General features: G+C 38.1%; 1 protein-coding gene across 2 annotated transcripts in view; it reads right to left on the minus strand.

Moving 5' to 3' along the window:
* Positions 1–24,060, minus strand: part of ephb1 (EPH receptor B1) — a 288,997-nt gene that overhangs the window by 22,829 nt on the left and 242,108 nt on the right. For both annotated transcript variants that reach the window (XM_030161328.1, XM_030161327.1), the window contains exon 13: positions 3,129–3,278. In XM_030161328.1, the coding sequence (XP_030017188.1) occupies positions 3,129–3,278 (150 nt within the window). The remainder of the gene's footprint in view (positions 1–3,128; positions 3,279–24,060) is intronic.

Genomic DNA, 24,060 nt, shown 5'->3' on the forward strand with positions numbered 1-24,060 from the left:
GTTCCTTGTGCCAGTATCAACATTTCCTGACATTTTCCTCCAAATCCGGGGCACTGATCTGCCTTGGCGGAGGTCTGCGCTCTCCAAGTGCTTCTACTTCTGGTTTTTAGTAGTTCTGCTAACACCAGCTGATCTACTTTGGACAGTTCTAGTTCAGTTATCTCAGAATCAGTTTATTTGCCATTTGCAGAAAAACTGAATTGGAAAATGAGTTGCAAGAGCTCAGCATAACAATACATAGAAGACAGTAGAAGGTAAAAAAACCAATGAAAAATTACATGAATAAAAGTAATAAAAAGACAGGTGCCCCCGTAGATCAACCGACACTCACTTGAACAAAGTGCATGAATATGAAGTGTGTTATTTATACACAAATACAAAAATAAAACACACCATACGTTGTTAAGTGTGTGATGCGGTTGTGCATCAATTGCAACCATGTGTCTCCCCCTACTTCCCCCCTTCTCCCCCTCTATCTCTTTTTCTCCCCCTTTACCCTCTCTCTTTTTACCCCAACTGGTCAAGGCAGACGTCCATCCTCCTGGAGTCAGAGTCTGCTCCAGGTTTCTGCTGCTAAATGAAGTTTTTCCTTCCAGTGTCATCAGTCATAAGTGTTTGCTCCTGGAGGATTCTGTTGGGTTTCTGTAAATTGGCTTGAGACTCTAGTTTTGACTGGCTCGATATGTAAAGTGTCATGAAGGGATGTAAGGATTACCAGTATAATGATAAACCGCGGTAAAATTGCAGACGGTTAGTATTACCGTTTAAAATCTAATTATCATGATAACCGTGTTTGATTACTGCACTTTTCCAGAGAAAACGCCTATGTAAAGATCTGCTTTTATGTCAAATATTTGAGTATAGTTTTAATTTATTACAATTTTAATTTTCTATACCTAATATTTAGAACCAATATTTACTTTTAAAGTCTTTGAAAAGGTTCATTAAGCATCTTTGTGTTATTTATGCAATAAATTACATACATTTTCAAATTGGATTTTATCTTTTTTTGTATGTTTTTTGTCCTTGTATGTTTTTATAGAAGGTTAAAGTGAAAAAAAAATAATAGGCAGATGAGATACATGAAGTTGTGCTGAAAAAACAAATACCAAATACGGGTATAGTAAACATTTCTGTGTATAATGTATAAAGGCAAAATCAAAAGTACTGAAAAACAGCCAAATAGGCTCAGACCTCTAAGGGTTAATATTTGAATGTTTCTGCCAACAGAAAGTACATTGTGCCTATTATTTTATGTGGTTGTTTTTTTTGTTTTGTTTTTTTTTTCAAAACACAACTTGGTTAAATTATTTCAATGTGTGTGTATAAGTACTTTTTGAACATTTTGAGCACAATTTCAACAATACCACGATAATAACGATAACCGTGATAATTTTGGTCACAATAACCGTGATATGAAATCTTCATATCGTTACATTCCTAGTGTCATGAGATAACTTTTGTAATGATTTGGCGCTGTATAAATAAAATTTGATTGATATCAGAGATGTGTAAAAATGGAACAAAGTAAGCAAATAACTTGATTTGGAAACTTTGGGCAGAAACACACTGGAGTCTGCAATATGAATACACAGTATCAGAATGAAACATGCTTCTGATCATATCATTTCTTAGACATCAAAAAATAAAGATAATCCAGAATGCTGCCTTGCACACTGATGGACCCAGCAGCCGCCCACATCCATACGTCCATAGTGTTTGTAGATGCAATCTTCTGCCTAAAAATGCATAGTTGCAAGATAAAGGTCTGGTGTGAATTCAAGTGTAAAAGATACTATCATTAAAAATTACAGGCTGCTCTCTAGGTTGCCAACACCACCCCAGAGTTGAGTGCAACTCAGCAGAATCTTGACAAATGGTGCATATGGAGAAGTGGTTGTGTATGAGTGTGTAAATTAGCGTGGATGTGTGTGTGGACTGAGCAGCCGGACACGCTGAGTCGTGCCAGTCCTCTTCTCTGCATTAGTCCCACCAGGCAGTGTTTGCTGCTGGCCCACTGTGGCAACATCTGCTGGGTTGGACGGTCCTCATGGAGTAAGGTCCATGGAGGCCTGACGGTTGGCTAGCTGTCTCACTAAGGGAGCTCAGGGAGAGAGACCTCATAGCACGGGACTATATCCAACGGTTGTGTATGTTTGTGTTGGTGCCTGTGTGTTTGTGGGAGTCTGCCTGTGGACCTTTTCCAAACGGACATGGGGAACAAAGCAGAGCTCTCAGCAATCATTCATTGCTCTCAAAAGCCGGCCAGGAAGGAAAGGGGATAGTGTGAGACAGTGCCCATAATAAGTCTGCTTTCAAAGTCAGAGTCAAGGACATCTTCAGCGATGATGCTATGAGATGGGAGCTGATAAAAATGTGTGATTTATAACAGCTTCCTCTCTTATGAGTTAGCCTTAATTGTGTATCTACCGAGTATAACCACATCTGTACGGAAATAGCCGTTCTATTAATGACGCAGTTTATTCAGATTTTAAACTTGATCTTTTTATTGCACGGGAACCCAGATAAGCGATAACACTCAACTTGAATGATAATTTTTAGGATCTTTCTTACAGATCTTGTGAAATTGGCGGTTGACTGTACTGATAGAAGAAAACATGCTGGAGAAAGTCCATCTGAGCGGTGACCACAAACTGCACTAAAAGCTCCGATCAAACAAGCACTTTCGGGAAACAATTATGTTTGTCCTATCGAAATTAAATAGCTTTTCAGAGCAGATGAATATTGAAGTGAATTAAATTAATTCTAGTTACTGGAATATGGCAAAGTACAAACGCCTAATTGGAGGAGATATGATTTTTTTTTTTGATAAATGTAAAATATGTCAAAACATATTATTCTAAATGAATTAGTCTGCAAATATATCCTCCAGACAATAGGGAAACGGCTTCTTTAGTAAAGCAAAAATCACACAATTTTAAAATAAACACAAAAATGACCATTCCCAGCAATACGTTTGTTTTTGTTTTTTTTCAGCTCTACGTTTCAGTGCTCACCATCTAGTCTTTCCCCAAACATCATTTCTCAAAAATCAATACAGTATATTATATTAAGGACGTTGTGATTTCATTTCATGGCACTTTTCAACTTTATACACGACCACTTACATCCTGGTTGGACATGTCCCAGTAAGGCCTCTCTCCGAATGACATCACCTCCCACATGACGATGCCGTAGCTCCACACGTCACTGGCTGAGGTGAACTTTCGATAAGCGATGGCCTCCGGTGCTGTCCACCTCACTGGGATCTTACCGCCCTGACAGACAAAGAAAGCACAAAAAAAAAAAAAAACAAAAAAAGGGAGAAATTTCTGAGTTTACTGCCAACATTCTTTTTAGCTGTTGCGCATTAACGTCACCATCCGACTTGAGTTGACCATTATCCACCATTCTTCTTTATCTCTTTATCTAATGGGTCTATCAGTTCTCCGACAGTAAAAAAAAAACATACGCATGAGGCTGCATCTGTCTCAACAGCAGCTCCCAACAGTGTTTGCCCTTCACACATCGACCAACATTACATTTAGTGTCTCTTCCCCCCACAGCCCTGTTTGAATAAAGGAAGATAGGCCAGGGCTTCAGCTCGTACGTCGAGCGTGTCTGCCTGTAATTGGGCTACCTGAGCCCCAGGCATGCCACGCGCCTTGTTGATTGAAATTGACAGCTGCTTATTTAAAATTCCACGCACACACTCAAGACATTCACACTCATATACGGGCACATTTGGGAGCATATGCGCGGGAACTGACATCGATGATTGCGCGTGCTCATCCATGACACACACACACACATGCAAATCCCTGTTTGTTCCCCCCATAGCGACTCCTCTTATATCTCAGCTGAGCTCGCTACCAGTTTAATAATGCCAATTAGCTGAACCTGAGCATTTGCAGATAAGCCTATGTTGGAAATAAATCCAAACTCATCCGGCAACCTACACAGACCATCCTGTTTCCAGCTCATTTTTTCTGAAGGGGAGACAGGGAGGGATGACGGTTGAAAAAGCCAACAAACGAGAAACAAGAAATGAGTGAGGAGAATGAGATAGAGAAAATGTGTGCGTCTAATGCTGAACAAAAATAATCATAACCAAGAGTGTTTTTCTATATAGCATGTTAGTTTTGAAGGTCAAACCTATGTGGTATGGAAGAGTTGAAGAGGTTAGATCCCCACTGAGGGTCAGTTCTGGATCAGTAAAGGTCAAACAGTAAAGCACCTCTTTTCAGTTTGAACTTTGTGAACGGAGATTGATTTAGAATCTGACCCTGAATGGACAGAGTGAAATGCAAAAACAAAACTTTTGCCTCGCAGCACACATCAGCCAGTGCAGAAAAAGACAGACTACAGTTAGTGGGTGAGTGTGAGTACGTGGCCGACAGAGGAACAAGACAGATACGCAGCGAGGAAGGGATCAATAGACGAATAAAAGCTATCTGAGCCCCTGTGACTTTAATGTTTTCCTCAAACCTCAGACCAGTTCATATCTGAATCATTTCATCCAACCTGTGACCCCAGGACAATTTAACTTGGCATTTATTTATTTATTTATTTATTTATTTTTAAGGGCAATTGGGCTCTAAAGACACCAACCAAACATCGTCTCTACAAAAATATGAAAGGGCTTTCTTCAATCATTCGTCACTGTGTCAGGGCTTATGCTTCAAGTCAGTTATCTGGTTTGGATGAACATACAGAAAATGAAAAACAAAGGAATAAACGCAGACTAACATGAATAAAATTGCTGCTCTGAGCAAAACATTGTCTATTACAGCGACTCTTTATCATTCCTCGCTGACTCGCCTTCCTCTGCTCTGTACATCTGGTCTCACGCCCCGGGACTCTGTTGGGATATGAGCAGAGTGTCGCTGGATTGGCTTGGGTGAAGATACAAGCTTCACAAGAAGGTCCCTGTGTGCCTCCAATGAGACAGACTTTAGTAATAACATTTCCAAGGCGGGTGAGTCAGACGCAGCTATGCAAACTCTTAGTAATTACTGCTGTGGGCCAGTGATAGCTCTGCCAAAATCCTGCTTTAATAACATGAAGTGCTGAATGGCTCATGCCTATAGGGAGCAAGGCAAAAACATAATAAACAGCTTTGGAGCTTTTTTTTTTTTTTTTTTTTTCTGAGAGAAAGGCATTAATACCACAGGGACAGAGCTGTAGGGGGTGGAGGGTCTGGAGGGCAAAAGTGATGATGGGAATTAAAACAGACCAAGTGTCAACACAAAACGCAAGTGCTTTGTGAAGCCTTGAAGCATCGGGAGAGCTCTTTGAATATGGTATACTGTGACTACTAAAAGAGGAACAAGCTGTTTTTTTTTTAGTTGCCTTTAAGTAAAATAACACCCCTAAAAACCAAAACTGTCACTTTCCTATTATTCTGGACAGTTAACTCCGAATATGTGTAAATGACATAAGCTACAGCGCAGATTCAGCAGTTGTAAAACTACTGCGTCTGGAGGATATTTATCTGCAATGATACTTGGCAAAATGTGATGATAATAACTTAAGTGGGTGGCATAGAGTGGTGTGATATTTTTGAGATAGTGGGTGGATTTATTTTCTGCTTCACAAGTACGGCAAGAAAAACTAAGTGAAGGTGAAGGGGCAAAAACCTGAAAGCTAAGTTTTCACTCAGTTAAGACTTCTGAAATTTTGATTGGGTTTTTTTTTTTTTTTTTTTTTGGACATGCTTCTTAACCCTCCGGTATCCCATCCAGCAAGACCCTTACTAAGCACCTAGTGTGCATTTTTCGCACACTTGTGGAATAATGTCAATAAAATTTTCATACAGTTTGTTTTTAATTCTTTTACACTCTATTCTATTTCATAAACTTGAGCCATAAATAAAAATACCAAATACTCAATAATCGTCACATTTTTTAACCCTTTAAATACTGTGTTTGCAATGTAAACAAACCATTTTTTTTAATGCAAAAAAAACAACTAAATTTTTTTTTTTTTTCAATATACTACATAAAAAGTGGATCACATATTATTTGATTTTTGCAGCCTGGCATATGTCAATGATTAACTCCAACATTGGTTAATTTGCATTATTATTTTTGGCACTAGGTCAAATGTTCAAAAATACTAGCATCTGTCACCAAGTGTGTGTAAAATGCACACCTATAAATCAAACTATTAAATATTATATATTGATTTATTTTTCTGCTCTAATTTGATTTTATTTTTGTAAATCAAGGTCAGCCCTAATCATACATATCAAATGGAAGAAACTGTGTTTTAGGCACACTTGGGAGACAGATGCTAGTCTTGTAATTTTCTTTTGTTTACAATGTGCATATTTTAGTTGGTGGCCAGAATTTTAAAGATCATGCAAAAATGGACAACTTTTGAATTCTAACCTTATGAACCCTTTCATGCATAGTGGTCACTACAGTGGACAGTTACTCTACAGCTTTAATCTTGTATATTCATGTTTTTTTTTTTGTTTTAATTCCATATCAACCAACACAGTGGACACTTATGCATCATCTCATAAGCTGCAATTCATACCATTATTGTAACTTTGCTGTTCTTGATTGGTTCTTGAGTGGAAATCAATTGTTAATATTTATTTTTTGCATATTATCTCCATGAAGTGAGTAATAACTAGTATTAGAATATGTTAAAATGGTCTACATCAGATTAGCTGCATTAAACATGGTTTCATTTCACTGTTTTCATATCACTTTATGATATTGGGTTTTAAATACATGTTTCTTTGCTTCAAGAATAAAATTCATGGTGTAGCTGAGTAGACATTTTTGTAACTCCATGAAAAACAGGTTGATTTATAAAAAAAATTTCAATCACATTGTTTTTTTTTTCATGCCTAAAGAGGAATAAAAACACTCAGGAAAAAAAATCTTGATTAAGGTTCTCACAATTCATGCATGAAAGGGTTAAAATTGTGAAAAATAATATGAACTTTTTTAAAATGAAGTGCAAAGTGTGCCTAAAAGGTGCACCCGGATACCGGAGGGTCAACACAATCGGCGATATTTGCAGACAGAGCTCCACATCCGCTAAAACCTTTACCAGACAAAGCAGGGCAGTGTCATCCTTATGTCACCAGAATGCAATTACAATCGATGACTGGTTCCACCTGGTTGTGACCGCCTTTGACAGGTTGTGACCGGTTGTGACAGCTTGCAATACGTCTGAAGTGCGACAGCAATGGAGATGTGCTTCGACTGTCAGCTCAAGAGGTATCATAGTGAGACAATTGTGTTCCTTTGACAGCCAGGCCTGAAAGATGAAGGATAAACATGTGGTGGGTAGGTGGGTAATGTGTGTAGTTACTGGTGTCTGTTATGGTCCCCTAGCCTGGTAATGTGTGCGTTTGAAGTCACAGATACACACTGAGGATATGAAACACCTGTCATGTCTTTGCAATGGCTGCAGCTGTATCCACCTATACGCCACAGACCAGGACCAGGTAGACCGGCACTGACAAGGTGCAGCGACATGAAGTATGAACCGCAGTACAAATACAATAAACAGGTATAACAAACATGCAGCGATGCCCGAAATATATCTACTGTAAGTTAAACTACGAGTTTAGTGTTTGGTCTTGTTTGTATTCAGACTTCTCACTTCACAGAAGCTATTTAAAGAGAACTTTCTCCTTCATCTGGAAGATGAATAGATCGCGCTTTCCCTGTCTTCTTCTTTTCTTTTTTTTTTTTTTTTCCTGCCCAATCCCTCTTCTTCTTTTCTTTACTCCTCCAACTTCAGTAATCCATTTCCAAACAATGCTCACTCAAATGGACTTGAGCACATTTACTTAGGCTGGGGAGAGTGCTCCATCAACATCCTTTTAATGAAATCCTGAGAGCAACGATCTGCTCTGGATGTCTGCCCAAATAGAATGGGAATGGGGGAATGGGGGGATGGGGAGGGGGTAAGGGAGGAAGAGTGACACAAGGAGATGGGGAGAAAAATAGATCTCGGAGGAAAAAAAAAAAAAAAAGAAACGGAGGCGGTGACAGAGATGTTGATTTCCCAGATACCCATGGGAATGTCTAAAGGCGAGCAAGACACAGGTCGTTCACCTCATATCTCATATACAATGAAGTCATGCAAAACTTTGTCAGACTTTTATTTTTTGAACCCAAACAAGCTCACATTAGACTTCTGGTTTATAGATTTGACTGACAAATGAAGTTTATAAAAATTCCGTTGTAATGGCGTGGGAAGAACAACAACGAGTAACTTAAAACACCAGAATCCCCGGAGTAGTCGCACATATGTCTACACGGGAAAATCAGAAACTTCAAACCTGATCATGACTAAAAAACTACACGTAGCCTGAAACCTTTTTTTGTTTCATTCTGATCCCATTTCTTTATTGGATTTAACCCTTTCATGCATAGTGGTCACTACAGTGGACAGTTATTCTACACCTGTTCTCTTGTATATTCATGGATTTCATTGTTTTAGCTCCATATCAGCCAACACAGTGTACGCTTATCATCCCATACGCAGACATTCATACCATTACTGTAACTTTGCTGTTCTTGATAAATCTGATTTGCATTAACATGTTTGAGTGTAAATCAATTGCTTGTTATTGTTATTAGACTGTTTTTTTTGCATATTATCTCCATAAAGTGAGTAATAATTAACATTAGAGTGTGTTAAAATGTGACAAAACACCAGATTAGCAGCATTAAAAAAACTAGAAGCACTCGGAGAGCGCAGACCTCCGCCAAGGCTGATCAGTGCCCCCCCCCCCCGTGGGCCCCCCCACGCCAAGGAGGTTATGTTTTTGCCAGGGTTTGTTTGTTTGTTTGTCTGTCTGTTAGTGTGCAACATAACTCAAAAAGTTATGGACAGATTGTGATGAAATTTTCAGGGTTTGTTGGAGATGGGCCCCCCCGTGGGCCCACCCACCCCCGATCACCACCAAAATTTAATCATTTCTTCCTTATCCCATTTCCAACAAACCCTGAAAATTTCATCAAAATCTGTCCATAACTTTTTGAGTTATGTTGCACACTAACGGACAGACAAACAAACAAACAAACCCTGGCAAAAACATAACCTCCTTGGCGGAGGTAATTAATTTCATAGTTTTCACACAGTGTATCAGTAAATACATGTTTCTTTGCTTCAAAAATTAAATGCATACCATCCAGCTGAGTGGATATTTTTGCAGCTCCATGAAAAATAGGTAATTAAAAAAATTTTCAGTCGCATTTTTTTTTTTTTTTTCACGCCTAAAGAGGAATAAAAACACTCCGAAAAAGTATCTTAATTTGGGTCAAAAAATGCTATTCAAAATCTCTCTGACGGGACAATTTAGAGACAATTTGACCCACATTTTTACTTTTAAATTCATTTTTGCTTTAGCTGGACCATAAGGGATTATCCAAAACAAGGAGCTACTTTATATTGAAATAAATGTTGGAATGGAAATCAATTAAAATTCACTCTCTGACTGGACATTACTGTGTTTTGACCCATTAAGGTTCTCATAATTCATGCATGAAAGGGTTAAGATATAGAAATATTGTCAAGTTAAAACATAAGCAACAGATTTTGGACTATTTTAGCGCTATATATAGTTAATGCCTTATTTATACTGTTGACTGTGTTGCCATAACCTGTGCAGAGCGGTGAATTTTTATTTTTACCACATATATATATTTGTGACTTTACTGATGCACATCCTAACTGTCATCAAGATGCAGCCATTTCTGTGCTGAAAATATTTCAGCTTTTCAACAGCCGTGAGTTACTAGCTGAGGAAAAGTTTCCAAATATGAAATACATCTTTGATGCGTATTTGTCGATATGACAGAATGGTGACTCACTGATGTCTGCAGTGGTCAATGGTGGACATTAATGCAGAATCCGTCACATTTGGTAAGACTGTTCACTGTAATGAGGACTTAAATTACAAAATTGAGACTATTGCTCTACGGCTGTCACTCAAACGCCAACACCAGCAGTTCTCCGTGCAGTGTTTCCTATTAATTACATAGACTGCGGTGACTCACAACAGGCTAATAAACAACTAAATAAATCTACCGTGGGGAGAGGTAACTTAGTCTCACCTTTACAGAGATAACTAGATGGAGTTTTTGTTCTGAACAGCAAACAAACATCGCTTTCACATTCTACCACCTTACACGGTGCTTGTCTATAGGATATACAAGACCGCTCACAGTTTAAGGCAGTGTTTTACAACCTTGGGACCCAACATGGATTCAGCTGAAATTTTTAGTAATTGATTAAAAAAAAAAAAAAAAATTGCTAATAAAAAAATCTATGGTCAGTTGAGAGCAAGGTTATTATCGTTAACGACAACTAGAATTGAAAAAAACATTTTCGTTAACTGAAATAAATAAAAACTAGAATTAAAAGAAAAAAATGATAACTAACTGAAACTGTATTGTGTGTTTACAAAACTAACCAAAACTTTCAAAAATGATGGATAAAATTCCCTTTGTTTTCGTCTTTGTCAATGTCGGATTGATACGATAGCAATTTATTTCGTTTTAGCTAGCGGCACCGTACGGTACTTAACAGTCAGTTACTTCTCGTCACTTGTCGTTTAGTCGTCTTCTGGTCCCCACTCTACCTGGAAACATGGAGACTGAAGTTGGGAGAAAGCAGAAGAGTCCTGTCTGGGATTTATTTGAGTACGACGGCAAAGAAGAGAAAAGATATGACAAAACTAAAATTAATACTAAAACTAAGCATTCAGAAAAAAAAAAGGAAAACTAATAAAAACTAGCACACCTGCTCTAAAAATGACTTAAAATGAACTGAATTAGAGAAAAAAAAGTCAAAACTAAATCAAACTAAATTATAATGAAAAATCCAAAACTATTATAACCTTGGTTGAGAGAGACAATTACAATATATAAAGTCATGCCAAACTCTGAAGCTGAAACTGAAGCACTGTGGTACTGTTTATCTGTCAAATGTTCATTATGGTCGGTTTCAGATGCTGCAGCTCTTTCATAATTCATAGTTTGTGTTATTGTTTGTTCAGTATTACTTGTCAGCCTTGTAAATACAAGCTGCATCTTTACCGACTGGAACTACTTCTGCAAACAGACGTCCATCAGTCCTGGTGCATCTATAGTCTGTCCGTCCATAGGAGTGGATCTCTCCTTCACTGTGGTTCTCCCCAAGGTTTCTCTTTTCCCACTGGGTTTTTGGAGTTTTTCCTTACCGAGAAGGAGGGTCTAAGGACAGGGGATGCCCGGGACATTAATCCATTTCCTTCATCTGCTGTTTATTTGACTGTTGTTTGTTTTCATATCCAACTAATTCTGTAAAGCCCTGTGAGGAAACATTGTTGTGATATAGGACTCTACAAATAAAATTGAATTAACCCTTTCATGCACGAATTATGAAAACCTTGAAATTTTATCCGGAGTGTTTTTATTCCTCTTTAGGCATGAAAAAAACAATGCGATTGAAAATGTTCTCCTGAAAAATAAATAAAAATAAATAAATAAAATAAAAATGATGATGAAAAAAAATAAATTCTTATAAACCTATTTTTTACTAAGTTGCAAAAATGTCCACTCAGCTGGACACCACACGTTGAATTTTTGACACACAGAAACATGTATTTACTGATAAATTGTATGAAAACTATGGGGAGGGCTTGTGATTCTGGGGGTTTATGCTCAGGAGAGATCTACATAATGTTACCAATTCATGTCAGGAAAGATATGTAGTGTCTTAAAACTTTAATAAAGATATGTGTAAAAAAACAAAAAAACAAAAAGAACAATAAAATCCATGAATATACAAGAGAACCCCTGTAGAATAGCTGTCCACTGGAGTGACCACTATGCATGAATGGGTTAAATTAAATCCAAGCTGGACTGACTGTACATATCCTGACCGAGGAAAATAAAATTCTCACTTTGTGCAGTAATCTACACCTGGCTTTTCTGCCTCCATCCATAATAATATACATTCTAGAGACTAAATGTCGCCTAAAATTAATGTTTATATGCAACGTAGTATAGCAAACTATTACATGATCAAAAATAAATTAATTTTAGCAACAAAAAAAAAGTCTCCGTTTTGAATGTCTGGGGTCGCCAGAAATTTGTGATGTTAAAATGGGGTCACGAGCCAAAAAAGGTTGGGGAACACTGGTTTAAGGCATCAGTTAACCCTTTCATGCATAGTGGTCACTACAATGGACAGCTATTCAAAGATGTTCTCTTATATATTCATGGATTTTGTTGTTTTAGTTCCATATCAGCCAACACAGTGGACACTTATGCATCATCCCATACACTGCAATTCATACCATTACTGTAACTTTGCTGTTCTTGATAAACCTGATCTGCACTAACATGTTTGAGTGTAAATCATTTGCTTGTTATTGTTAATAGACTGTAATTAACAGTTTTGTTTTTTTTTAAACAAAAGGGTTTTTGTTTTTGTTTTTTTTGCATATTATCTCCATGAAGTGAGTAATGATTAATACTAGAGTATGATAAAATGTGAGAAAACATCAGATTAGCAGCATTAGAAATGTTTTTTTTTTTTTTTTTTTTCATAGTTTAGTTTGCACACAATATATCAATAAATCCATTTTTCTTTGCTTCAAATATTAAACACATGGTATCCAGCTGAGTGGACATTTTTGCAACTCCATGAAAAATAGGTTCATAAGAAAATGTTCAATTACATTGTTTTTTTTTTCATGCCTAAAGAGAACTAAAAACACTCAGGTTCTCATAATTCATGCGTGAAAGGGTTAAGGCAAAACCAAACCTGTAGCCGTAATGTAATGTGATGTAAACATGTTTAGAGTGTGTGTGACAGACTGCAGTGGGACATAAGAGTGAATGGTTGGTATATTACATAGATGGAGTTATAAATATGCATTTTTTACTGTTCTTTAATGTTTTAGTTTTTATTATTGTCTGTTTTTTTTTAATGACATACAGATGGAGTTATAAATATGCATTTCTTTTTTGGGGCTGTTTTTTTAATGTTTTAGTTTTAATCAATGTCTGGTTTTTTTTAATGATAACATCCGCCTGCCCAGGGACTACAGGTGGAAATTAGCACCAGTGCTAGAACCTGGTACACTACATCTCTCCTTTTTAAGGTTAAAGTATATTGTGCATTGTCCCTATCTAAATAAAAATAAATACATTTAAAAAAAATATCACACATGAAGACAAATAGCACATTACATGATAAACTGAATGGAAAAGGAGAAACCAGACAGTCAGAAGTTATAGATACAGAAGAAAGAGCTTGTTTAATATGTAGATTCAGACACTAAAATTCTTCTTAATTTTCTCATACTGAAAATCTGAATTTTTTTTTTTTTTTTTTCCCCGAGTAAAGCCTTTTGGCATGGAACCAGCAGAGTCCAGAAACCATCAGTGACAGAGGTCAAGTCAGCAGTAGATGAACATGAGCTGAATGTCATCATGAATTTATATTGCAAGTCACACAAACCCCCGGAGGTTAAAACAACCCAAGGGGACATTTTTATATCTAATTTAATGGCAATAATGCCCCAACTGTATCAATATTTCCACTATAAAAAGCAAATTTGTATCATTGTTCCTGCTGGGATTACAAAGTCAACTCTGTTTGACTGTTCAATGTAGAAAATAACAATTTCATTTAAGTCAGCACCAGGTACGCATTGTCAATTTGCAATAAAAGTATTTTGTCGCCATTAAATTAATTAGACTGCTAATATACTACCTATGTTTTTCATGGTTATAGATATAGCTTTGGGCAAACATTAGCGTTACACAGATGGAGCTGAGTATGTTCATCTCTATATGACTCATGCCTCATAAATCACATCATGACAAATCACAATCATAAAAAAACCCAACCATTGAGATAACTACATGAGAAGATAGAATTTTGTTGCAACTTCAGATCTTCTGCTCAGTAAGTTTAGTAAAAATGCAATGCAACTTCATATTACTTGTGTCTTTCATTGTTTCAATCATTGATTAAGCCCTATTTTAAGAGACCATTAGCAGTACAACAGCCATAGTGTCTGCTGGGAGCACAAAGTTCAACCTATTCCGAAGTACTCCATCTCACTTGTAGTTATTCATGCTAATATTAGCTAGCGACCTTGGCCCCATGCATGACTCCTTCACAGGATGCAGGAGAAGTCATGGGGCCATGCAGATGGGATTACATCTAAAGGCTGATCAAAATGAAGCACAAGCTCAATATAGTTGCCCTTTCCTTTAATGCTGATGCTTGTTTTTTTCTCATGTTGTTAAAGGTGGAATATATTTCTACCTATAAAAGACTGAGAAAAGTATATGAATTTTAAAGAGAAGTTCTTAAAAAGATATAGTGGTTCTTATATAAACCCACAAATTCTTGTTTTGTGTCTCTCCCATAGTTTTTTTATAGAGACATATGACCAGCATTTCAGAATGTATCTCCTTTTCGGATGTAGTTGTACACAAATTGCTTTATGGAGAATCCTGCCTAGATGCAAATGCGGTCCAACAGCCACAGATGGCAAATCAATGCACACCTTATACTGACTCTGGAAAACTTGACAGAAGGTATAAATCAAGGTGGAGTGCTTTGAACAGTTGTTCCCTTTTGATGCAGCGAACAGTCATTGGTCATATTTCTTTCTTTTTCTTATAATCTATACCTACTCCATATTCATACGCATTTCCATTCTTGGATATTTTTCCTTGATATATTTACCTAAAAAGTGAGCAAATAAACTAGACAATCTGAATACAGTTTTAAAAATCATGTTAAATGTGTTCAAGGGCATTAACAGAAAATCCGGTTTGTCGACGCATCATGTGGAGGAGTCGACTAGTCGTGTGTTATTCTCTCTCTCCCTTCCATCAGTCTTCATTCAGCGTATGTCAATACTCTCATCTTTCTACATGAAAACATAGACCGCAAGGTAGTGATGCACGGATTAGCAGACCCTGGTTGGGTTGGTGCGGGTCCAAAAAATTTAACTTTATTTGTGGGGCGGGTCAAAAAATTCCAAAAAAGCGAGTTGAAAAAAAAAACGACCTGTGCATCACTAGTGCAAGGCCAAGACTGTAAGAAAAACATGACTCAGAGTTGGATTACTAAATTGATTATGATCTAGAAAAACTATCGTCTAAGTAATGTTCTGTGAACCATCTAAACACGACCAATATTGAATAATAATTTGGACCGCCGCTGTGTTTGGATTATTCTGTTCATTTATTTCATGAAGACAATGCGCTCTTTTCTCTAATGCCGTGTTTCCACAATGTGGAACCGGCTTGGCTCGGTTCGACTCGACTCGGATACAAGGTCCTATTCCTGGAGACCGTTTCCATTACAGGATACTACCCACTTTACAGTACTTGGTCGTCATAGCGATGCGCCGCGTTACTTCCGTGTCGTCTGCTCAGAATTGCCAATAAACTCGCTTGTTGGGTGTTGTCTCATCAAGCTCACGCTGAATTTTTACATCTGAACCTCCTCGACAAACCATGGTGTAGTTTTGCGAGCTATCGTCATGTGGATTAACCTACCGCTATATTTACTGTCAACTTCCACATCTGTTTTTTGTAAAACAGTGGGTCACAGAGACAACTCTCTGACCAATCAGTGGTCTGCAGTGTTTTAGTATCTGGTCCCCAGTCCTGGAATCTCAGCAGAGGTGATACCAAAAAACTAGTACCGGGTACCAGATTCCAGGTCCTTTTTCGTAATGGAAACGCAAAAAAAACTGAGTCAAGTCGAGTCGAGTCAAGTTGAGGCGATACCACGAAGTGGAAACGTGGCATAACATGGCTGCTTCGGTCTTAACCTTTTCCCACTTTATGTTGTTCACTTACATTTAAAAGAAAATCCAAAGTGTTAGCCTATGTTTTGTTTTGGTTAAATGTCTGAGAAGGACTGTTGATGGTTGTGTCTTGCAAGTTTTTTATTCTGCACTTTACTGTATATTGTTAATGTTCCAGTACACGTTAGTACAAGTTGCTCATTGCTGAACGGCTGTGTGTCTGTGTTGTTCCTCCACTGTCAATGTGATGACGTCATCATACGACTAGTCAACTCAACTTTGAGTTTATTGACAAATAAGTTGATCTGAAAAAATCTAAAGTCACTAATGCCCTAATGTGTTCAGTTGCTTAACTAAGAGACAAAAAGCAGACAAAGGTGAAACGCTGCAGTTCACACATCAGTTTGAGGTGGAGACTGGGCACCGGGGCTCCATCTGTTTGGGTGCATGAGTAGAGGAATAGAGCAAATCTGTGCAGAGGAGCATGATCTCTCTACAGGTGACAGTTGGAAGTATTGCTCATGTTGCTGTGTCAGAAACAACAACTGGGACAAATGCCAGAAACTGAAATTTAGAGAAATGGGGGGGGGGGGGGGGGGGGGGGAGGTGTTTTTGTGGTTCCTGTGTGATGTAATCCAACTTCAAATGACATTTTGAGAAACAGTCAGCCATACTTTGTTTCGACATGACTCAGATCCACCAGGCACAGTAGAAATATAGGTTGGAATAAGAAATGCATCTGTGATGTTCACACAACAAAATACAACAGAAGATCTTTTTGGAACTTCAGCAATGTATGTGAATAAAAGAGGCGCTTTGAAAATTAGCTTACAGTGAACCTCGGCTTGTACACTAACAGGGAATAACTGACTGCTGTGCATCATCAAAGAGAATCAGAGAACTGCGTCTTCCCTCTACTTGTACAAAGAATAAAGTACCTTAAAACATCTGAAAGAGAGAAGCACACATTTTGACGATAGCATATTGTGAACTTGCTAGGTGGTGAAATGTGAACTGCAGAATGAAATGTGAGATCTGCTTTTAGAATCTGTGGATTCCTTTATCATGCAAATATTACTTGGGACAGAGTAAACAGATGTTTCCCTGAAGTTTTCTACATAAATAAAATATGATAAATGTGCATATTTGATATTGTGCACATTAACTTACCTTCTTTCCTGACAACTTTTTAGTACATATGCACATTGTGTTGTGTGGTGTTTTGTATAGGTATAAGTACAGGGTTCCTACAGGTTAAATTTAAGACTTTTTAAGACCTTTTTAAGACTACTTAGAACAGAATTTAATGCCTTTTCACAGCCTACTTCACGACCGTACTGGCAAAAATTCACGACTCCTAGAATTCAGGAAAGTGTATTTATTTACATCAGCAGAGACTAGGGGTGTAACGGTGCACCCATTTGTACTGAGCCATTTCAGTTTGGGACCTTTGATACAATATGGTGTACTGAATGAATACATGTAGCCTTTGTGAAGAACGCAAACAAGCAGGGTGGCCACAAGCAGAACCCATGTGCAGTAGTGATGTGTTGGTCGCAAACGAAATGGCTCTGAGAGCCGGCTCTTCGACATGAACAACAGGAGCTGGCTCCTGATTGGGAGCCGCTCTGCCCCCCCACCACCACCACCTCTCTCTCTCTCTCTCTTTTTTCTCTTCAAGCCACATTTGATTGGTCAGTATGTGTGGCGTCGTCTATGTCTGCACTGAGCGCAGAGAGCAGGGACCACAACAGAAATGGACTGAAAAGGTAAAAAAAAAAGTTGAGAAAATGAGTGACAACAGGAAACACAGCAAAATCTGGACACATTTCAATGACATTGACCAAATTAAGGCAGAATGTAGAGTGTGCAAGACAAAAATCTCATATAGAGCTGTCTCCACAAACAACCTGCACAGACACATGAGAACTGTTCATCCGCCGGTGCAATTGGAAGAAAAAAACACAAGCAAGTGAACGTGATATTAATGAAGGTGCCAGTGTGTCTACTGCAACTGCTGCTGCTACTGCAGTATCTACAGCACGGCTGTAAAAGGTAAAAGTTTAAAATAGTTAAAAGTTAGTAAAGCTCATTTGTAAATAGTTAAGCCTTTCTTTTTGCACTTTCTAATTTATTTTTTTTATCACTCTGTACAGTGTATAAATAAAGGTGTAATTATATTATAAACATTTGATATAGTGCATGTTTTTTTTTTTACATTACTAATTCATATTGCAAGGCAAGGCAAGTTTATTTGTATAGCACATTTCAGCAACAAGGCAGTTCAAGGTGCTTCACACAGGACATTGAAATAAAAGAAGCAAAAAGAAACACATTTAAAACATTATAAAAGAAACGTGTAAAAGGTGATTAAAAACAGCAAAACAACACATAAAATAAAAAATAAAATAAAATAAAAATAAAAACACACACATATTAAAGTAAGAGTTGCAGTGCAGAGTTTCAAAGAGAATATAAAATTTAAAATTGCGCATACCTTTACATTATCGTTGGTAATAATTTAAGCACCAAAAAATCTGAAGAGCCACTTGGGAGCCAAAAGAGCCAGCTCTTTTTAGTGAGCCGAGCCAAAAGAGCCGGTTCTCTAAAAAGAGCTGGAATTCCCATCACTAATGTGCAGGGCTTCCCCTGTACACATTCTGCAGTGGTGCCGCTGCTGAATTCTAAGTGCCGCTCCAAAGAAAACCAAAAAACACTTTACTCTGACCCTGGGGCACCGATAAGGGGACAACAGAGAGTATAACAGAGGCACAGGAGACATTCAAAGCGCATTAAGGTTCACTTTCAGTTTTTGCTAGTTACTGAGCGCACCCCCCGTATACCCCCTTACACACATACACACTGATCTCCTTCACTGCACTGAAAACGTACCGAACCGAAATGTTTCTGCACTGTTACACCCCTAGCAGAGACTGACTATTACACACATACTGGACACAGAACTGAATGTTCAGAGTCGTTTCTCACCAGGGGCTGCAAAGTTAGCAATAATTGATTCCTAATTTCAATATAAATTCTCGAGTTGGAACGTTGGAACGGAGTCGACTAATGTTACTTTCTTTGCAGCTTGGACATTTCCCAGACACATTTAAACACAATACAGCGAACAAATTTATGGTAACATATCTTATGAAATGTAGTACCTTTTAAAGACTTTTTAAGGTATTAAATGCAAATTTGTAAATTCAAGACTTCTAAGACATTTTAAGACCCTGCAGGAACGCTGTAGTACTTTGGGGCCCTACTCCAGATTCATCAGTCCTTTGGTCAAGGAGTTGACGCTTAACACATTAACGCTTCAAATCAACTGGGAATTAAATCCTAGACATAGAGTTAGAGTTATCTGGATTAAACACAGCATTTACATGTAATATAATGTATATGAACATGAGTGCAGGTGTTTTTTATTGTATTTTGGGAAACATATTTTTAAGGTGCCAAAAAATAAAAATAATAATGAAGAACTCCTTGTTTGTATTTAGTCTGTTCCATATGGACACGTTCCCATTTCACTCCTTGTTTACTTAGAGCCTCTGTCCCCTTAACTTGCAGTGTATAAATATTTCACTACAAGGAGAACATAGAAGCCAAAAAGTACATGGGCCTGAAGCCAGATAGAGGAGGGAAAGGATGCAAATAGAAAACAGACAAATGACAGAAACAACAGCACGGTCCACATAGTGCGAGCACTAGAGCGAAGCTGAGAGAATGTCACTCGGGTCACAGGGATTTGACGGATGAGCTTTGTTACTGGCACCGTGTGACCTCGCCTTTCAACCCCTCTCAGCTTCAATGACACAAACACACGCACGCACACACGCGCACAGGAAGAGGCACCTCGGGGACATATATGTGTATATGTGGAGACACGGCACAGACACACTTCCAACATGCCCACTCAGTCACAACATACAGTGCGTGTGGCGTGGGTTGCAAGACAATGACAGGTTTTCCACCGTGTCAGCTCAGGCACAATCAGAAACTCCTGACCCATACCTGCCCTCCTCGATATCTGCCCTGAGGGGAGGAGTTCACTGTGGAGAGGGTAACACCACTTATCTAAGCTGTTATAGACTTCCCATGCAATGCTTGCATACTCCATTTTGGAAACAAATCCACAAACACATTCTGGAACTGCTATTTTTTTATTTTTTTATTTTTTTAATCTTAGCTAAAATCTGCACTTCAGACTAGAGCTGCGCAATATATTGTTTGAGCATCGTCATCGCAATGTATAGGGGTTGGACAAAATAATGGAAACACCTTAAAAAATCAACAAAATATAATTTAATATGGTGTAGGTCCGCCTTTTGCGGCAATTACAGCCTCAATTCTCCGAGGTATTGATTCATACAACTTGTGAATTGTTTCCAAAGGAATTTTAAGCCATTCTTCAGTTAGAATACCCTCCAACTCTTTTAAAGACGATGGCGGTGGAAATCGACGTCTTACTTGAATCTCTAAAACTGACCGTAAATGCTCAATAATGTTGAGGTCTGGGGACTGTGCCGGCCATACGAGATGCTCAACTTCATTAGAATGTTCCTCATGCCATTCTTTAACAATTCTAGCTGTATGGATTGGGGCATTATCATCTTGAAGTGAAGGTGTTTCCATTATTTTGTCCAACCCCTGTATGTGTGGGCAATAGTCACATCGCAAGTCCTGCAATGTAGGAGGCAAATGAATTCAATGTGTTCTCATCTCATTTCAGCCTGGGTACCTGACACACACTGCGCGCATCGATCCACCAATCACAATCATTCTTAATCAGTTTGCCGAAAGCAGACCACACCCCTGTGCATGGAGTGAGTCGCTGGTAACAACATTGAAAAATAGGACCAATGGCCTTGTAGCTTACCGGCCAAATTAAAAGCTTTGGGAAATGTATCCAGATGCCATTTATTATCACCCAGTTATGTGTATTTATTATATTACAGAAATAGCCCATGTTTTGATCATATTCCAATCAGATTTGTAAAAAAATCAAATTCCAACTTGATATCATTTATATTTACTGAGTTATTGCATCCATCCACTTCCTATCTCTTATAATGGCAAAACTTTTCAAAGTCACACCAAATCCAGAATCAGATCTGGATCCAAATAATTTCAATACCTTGTGTTGACATCATCATGCAGAAGCTGTATACCAAGTTTGAAGGCAATCAGAACTGTAGTTTTGGAGAAGAAGACGATTAAAATGTTTTCCCCATAAGAGCCCATGTTAAATTTTCCGAAAGCTCAAGGGATCCAGAAGAAGATCCTGATCAGCATGTGGACATTATGTTTTGGTCATCTCCCCATCAGGGCTGGACTGTAGAAATTTACACTTGATATCATTTATATTTAGTGAGTTATTGCATTAATCCACTTCCTATCTATTATAATGGGGAAATTTTTCAAAGTCGCACCAAATCCACAATCAGATCCGGATCCAAATAATTTCACTAACTATTGTTGACATCATCATAAAGAAGCTGTACACCAAGTTTGAAGTCAATCGGAATTGTAGGTTCAGAGAAGAAGACGATTGAAATTTCTGTAACGGACGACAGACAGCAGACAATGACGACAGACGTCGACGTCAGATGCCGCATGACGACAATAGCTTAGTGCCTCTCTGCCGGTAAGCTAAAAATGAGCAACAAACAAGAGAAAATTACCAAGAACTAACACTTGGTGCTAAAAAGAAAAGCAACATCAGTTATCTGGAATTATTTCAGCTACAAGAGGGATGACACTGTAACATGTGTTCTGTGTCGATAGTGCCTTGCACCTGTTGCCACAACGAGAGGAAACACAACTAATTTGTTTGACCATTTACATCGGCACCACACAGAAATTATATACTCCTGACTATTTTTTTATATCGCAATATATATCACAGGGTTAAAAAAAATCGCAATGTCAGTTTTTTCCAATATTTTGCAGCCTACTTCAGACTTCAGTGACCATCCCAAGATTGTTGCCTTTCACTCAGCAATGAAAAAAAAATCACAGAAAAATGCATGACCCATCACTACAGCAAACAGTTTGACGCACCATTTGTCACATTTACACACAACACATCCTGCCTTTGTGTTTATCCATAACAAGCCTTGAAATGGGAAAGAAGTGGACAGCTGGAAAGAAAGAAAAGATAGATAAATGGATGCATGGGAGAATGCCTCCTTGAGTAGATTGATTGGTGAATAAAGAGGGTGATATAAAGGTGTCCCTGGTCTGCTGGGTGTTCAAAAATCAATTCTCTTCTTTTTCAGGTTAGCAGGGTTACTTACATCTCACCTGGACTTCTGATTTGTCTACAACAGTGGTTCTCAAATGGGGGTATGCGTACCCCTGGGGGTACGTGAAGGCACTCCAGGGGGTACGTGACATTTTAGAATACATTTAAAAAGTAGCATCCATGCAAAAATCCTTTAAAAAAAATGATTAAATTAATTAAATATTTCAGGAAAATATATAAGTTCATAAAATGAATTTTATATTCAGTAGGCTATTCAACTTCATCATCCTAAAAACCCAGAGTCTCCCCCATATCAGAATGATTCGACCCAACCTGTCATATGCCACCTAGCATCACCTGTCAATCACTTGAAAACTCAAACAATTTAGTCGTGGTTGAAGCGTAATTCTTTTGAAAACACGAAGGGACAAGTGGCAAAGAAGGCCAAACCAGAGCCGGCAAAATTCCGGCTGTACCTTGAAGATTTTGTTTTATTTGGATTTACGTCCACAAGTTGCAGCCCACCCAAAGTACTGTGTTTTTTTCTGTGGGGAGAAACTAGCTAAGAGTAGCATGAAGCCAGCACATCTGCAGTGTCATCTGAAGACAAAACATGGATGTCACGTTGGTAAGCCACCTGACTTTTTTAAGAGGAAACTGTCTGAATTCAGATCATCTCAAGACCCGATGCAGAAGGCCTCCACAACATCAGCCAAAGCCCTGGAGGCTTCTTATGCAGTGTCTTTGCTCGTAGCTAAAGCCAAGAAGCCATTCACACGTAATTATTTTTATGTGCACAAATCTTTATTTATAATTAAGTTAATTATTTCTTTCTTTTTTTAGTTACATCTTTTTATTTAAAAATACTTCAAGAGAGACCACTACAAATGGAGTTCCAAACTTTAATAAATCAGACACTGATGGCACAGCGCTCTATTTTAAGTCATTTTTTTCAACCAAAAATGCTTGCGTTGGTTAGGGGGTACTTGGCTGAAAAAATATTTCACAGGGGGTACATCACTGGAGAAAAGGTTGAGAACCATTGGTCTACAAGATGGGTTTTCTCGTTACCCATAACACCTACAGGGTGGGGAAGCAAAATGTACAATGAACATTTAGTTGTTTTTTCTCAGCAGGTACTACATCAATTGTTTTGAAACCAAACATATATTGATGTCATAATCATTCCTAACACTATTATCCATACCTTTTCAGAAACTTTTGCCCATATGAGTAATCAGGAAAGCAAACGTCAAAGAGTGTGTGATTTGCTGAATGCACTCGTCACACCAAAGGAGATTTCAAAAATAGTTGGAGTGTCCATAAAGACTGTTTATAATGGAAAGAAGAGAATGACTATGAGCAAAACTATTACGAGAAAGTCTGGAAGATACTATTAAAGAAGAATGGGAGAAGTTGTCACCCGAATATTTGAGGAACACTTGCGCAAGTTTCAGGAAGCGTGTGAAGGCAGTTATTGAGAAAGACGGAGGAAACATAGAATAAAAACATTTTCTATTATGTCAATTTTCTTGTGGCAAATAAATTCTCACGACTTTCAATAAACTAATTGGTCATACACTGTCTTTCAATCCCTGCCTCAAAATATTGTAAATTTTGCTTCCCCACCCTGTATAATATGCAATCAGACTGCAATGCAAAAACAGCTACAGCTGCGATGAAATGTGCAGCTTTAAAAGTCTTTAAATTAATTAGCACACATCACCTTAGCAAGACCAGTGCAATCCAAACATTGTCCTGAGAGCCTAATTAATCAAGACTTTGGTAAGCAGCCAACAGCGAGGGAGGACAGCCCCCTTCTGTCTGAAACCTCCATAACATTGCTCCAAAGTGAACCCAGATCCAGGGTTAACACAATTACCAGCATGCCCTCCCAACCATACATCCACAATCACACCACAGGCACTGTAATTGGTGTTCCCAGAATTGCAGGGAAAAATTAGAAAAGCAGTAGAGGGAAAGAGGTGATTAATTTGTCGGGGGG

Source organism: Sphaeramia orbicularis, chromosome 17, assembly GCF_902148855.1.
Source record: "Sphaeramia orbicularis chromosome 17, fSphaOr1.1, whole genome shotgun sequence".
In the NCBI taxonomy this organism is placed as follows: Eukaryota; Metazoa; Chordata; class Actinopteri; order Kurtiformes; family Apogonidae; genus Sphaeramia; species Sphaeramia orbicularis.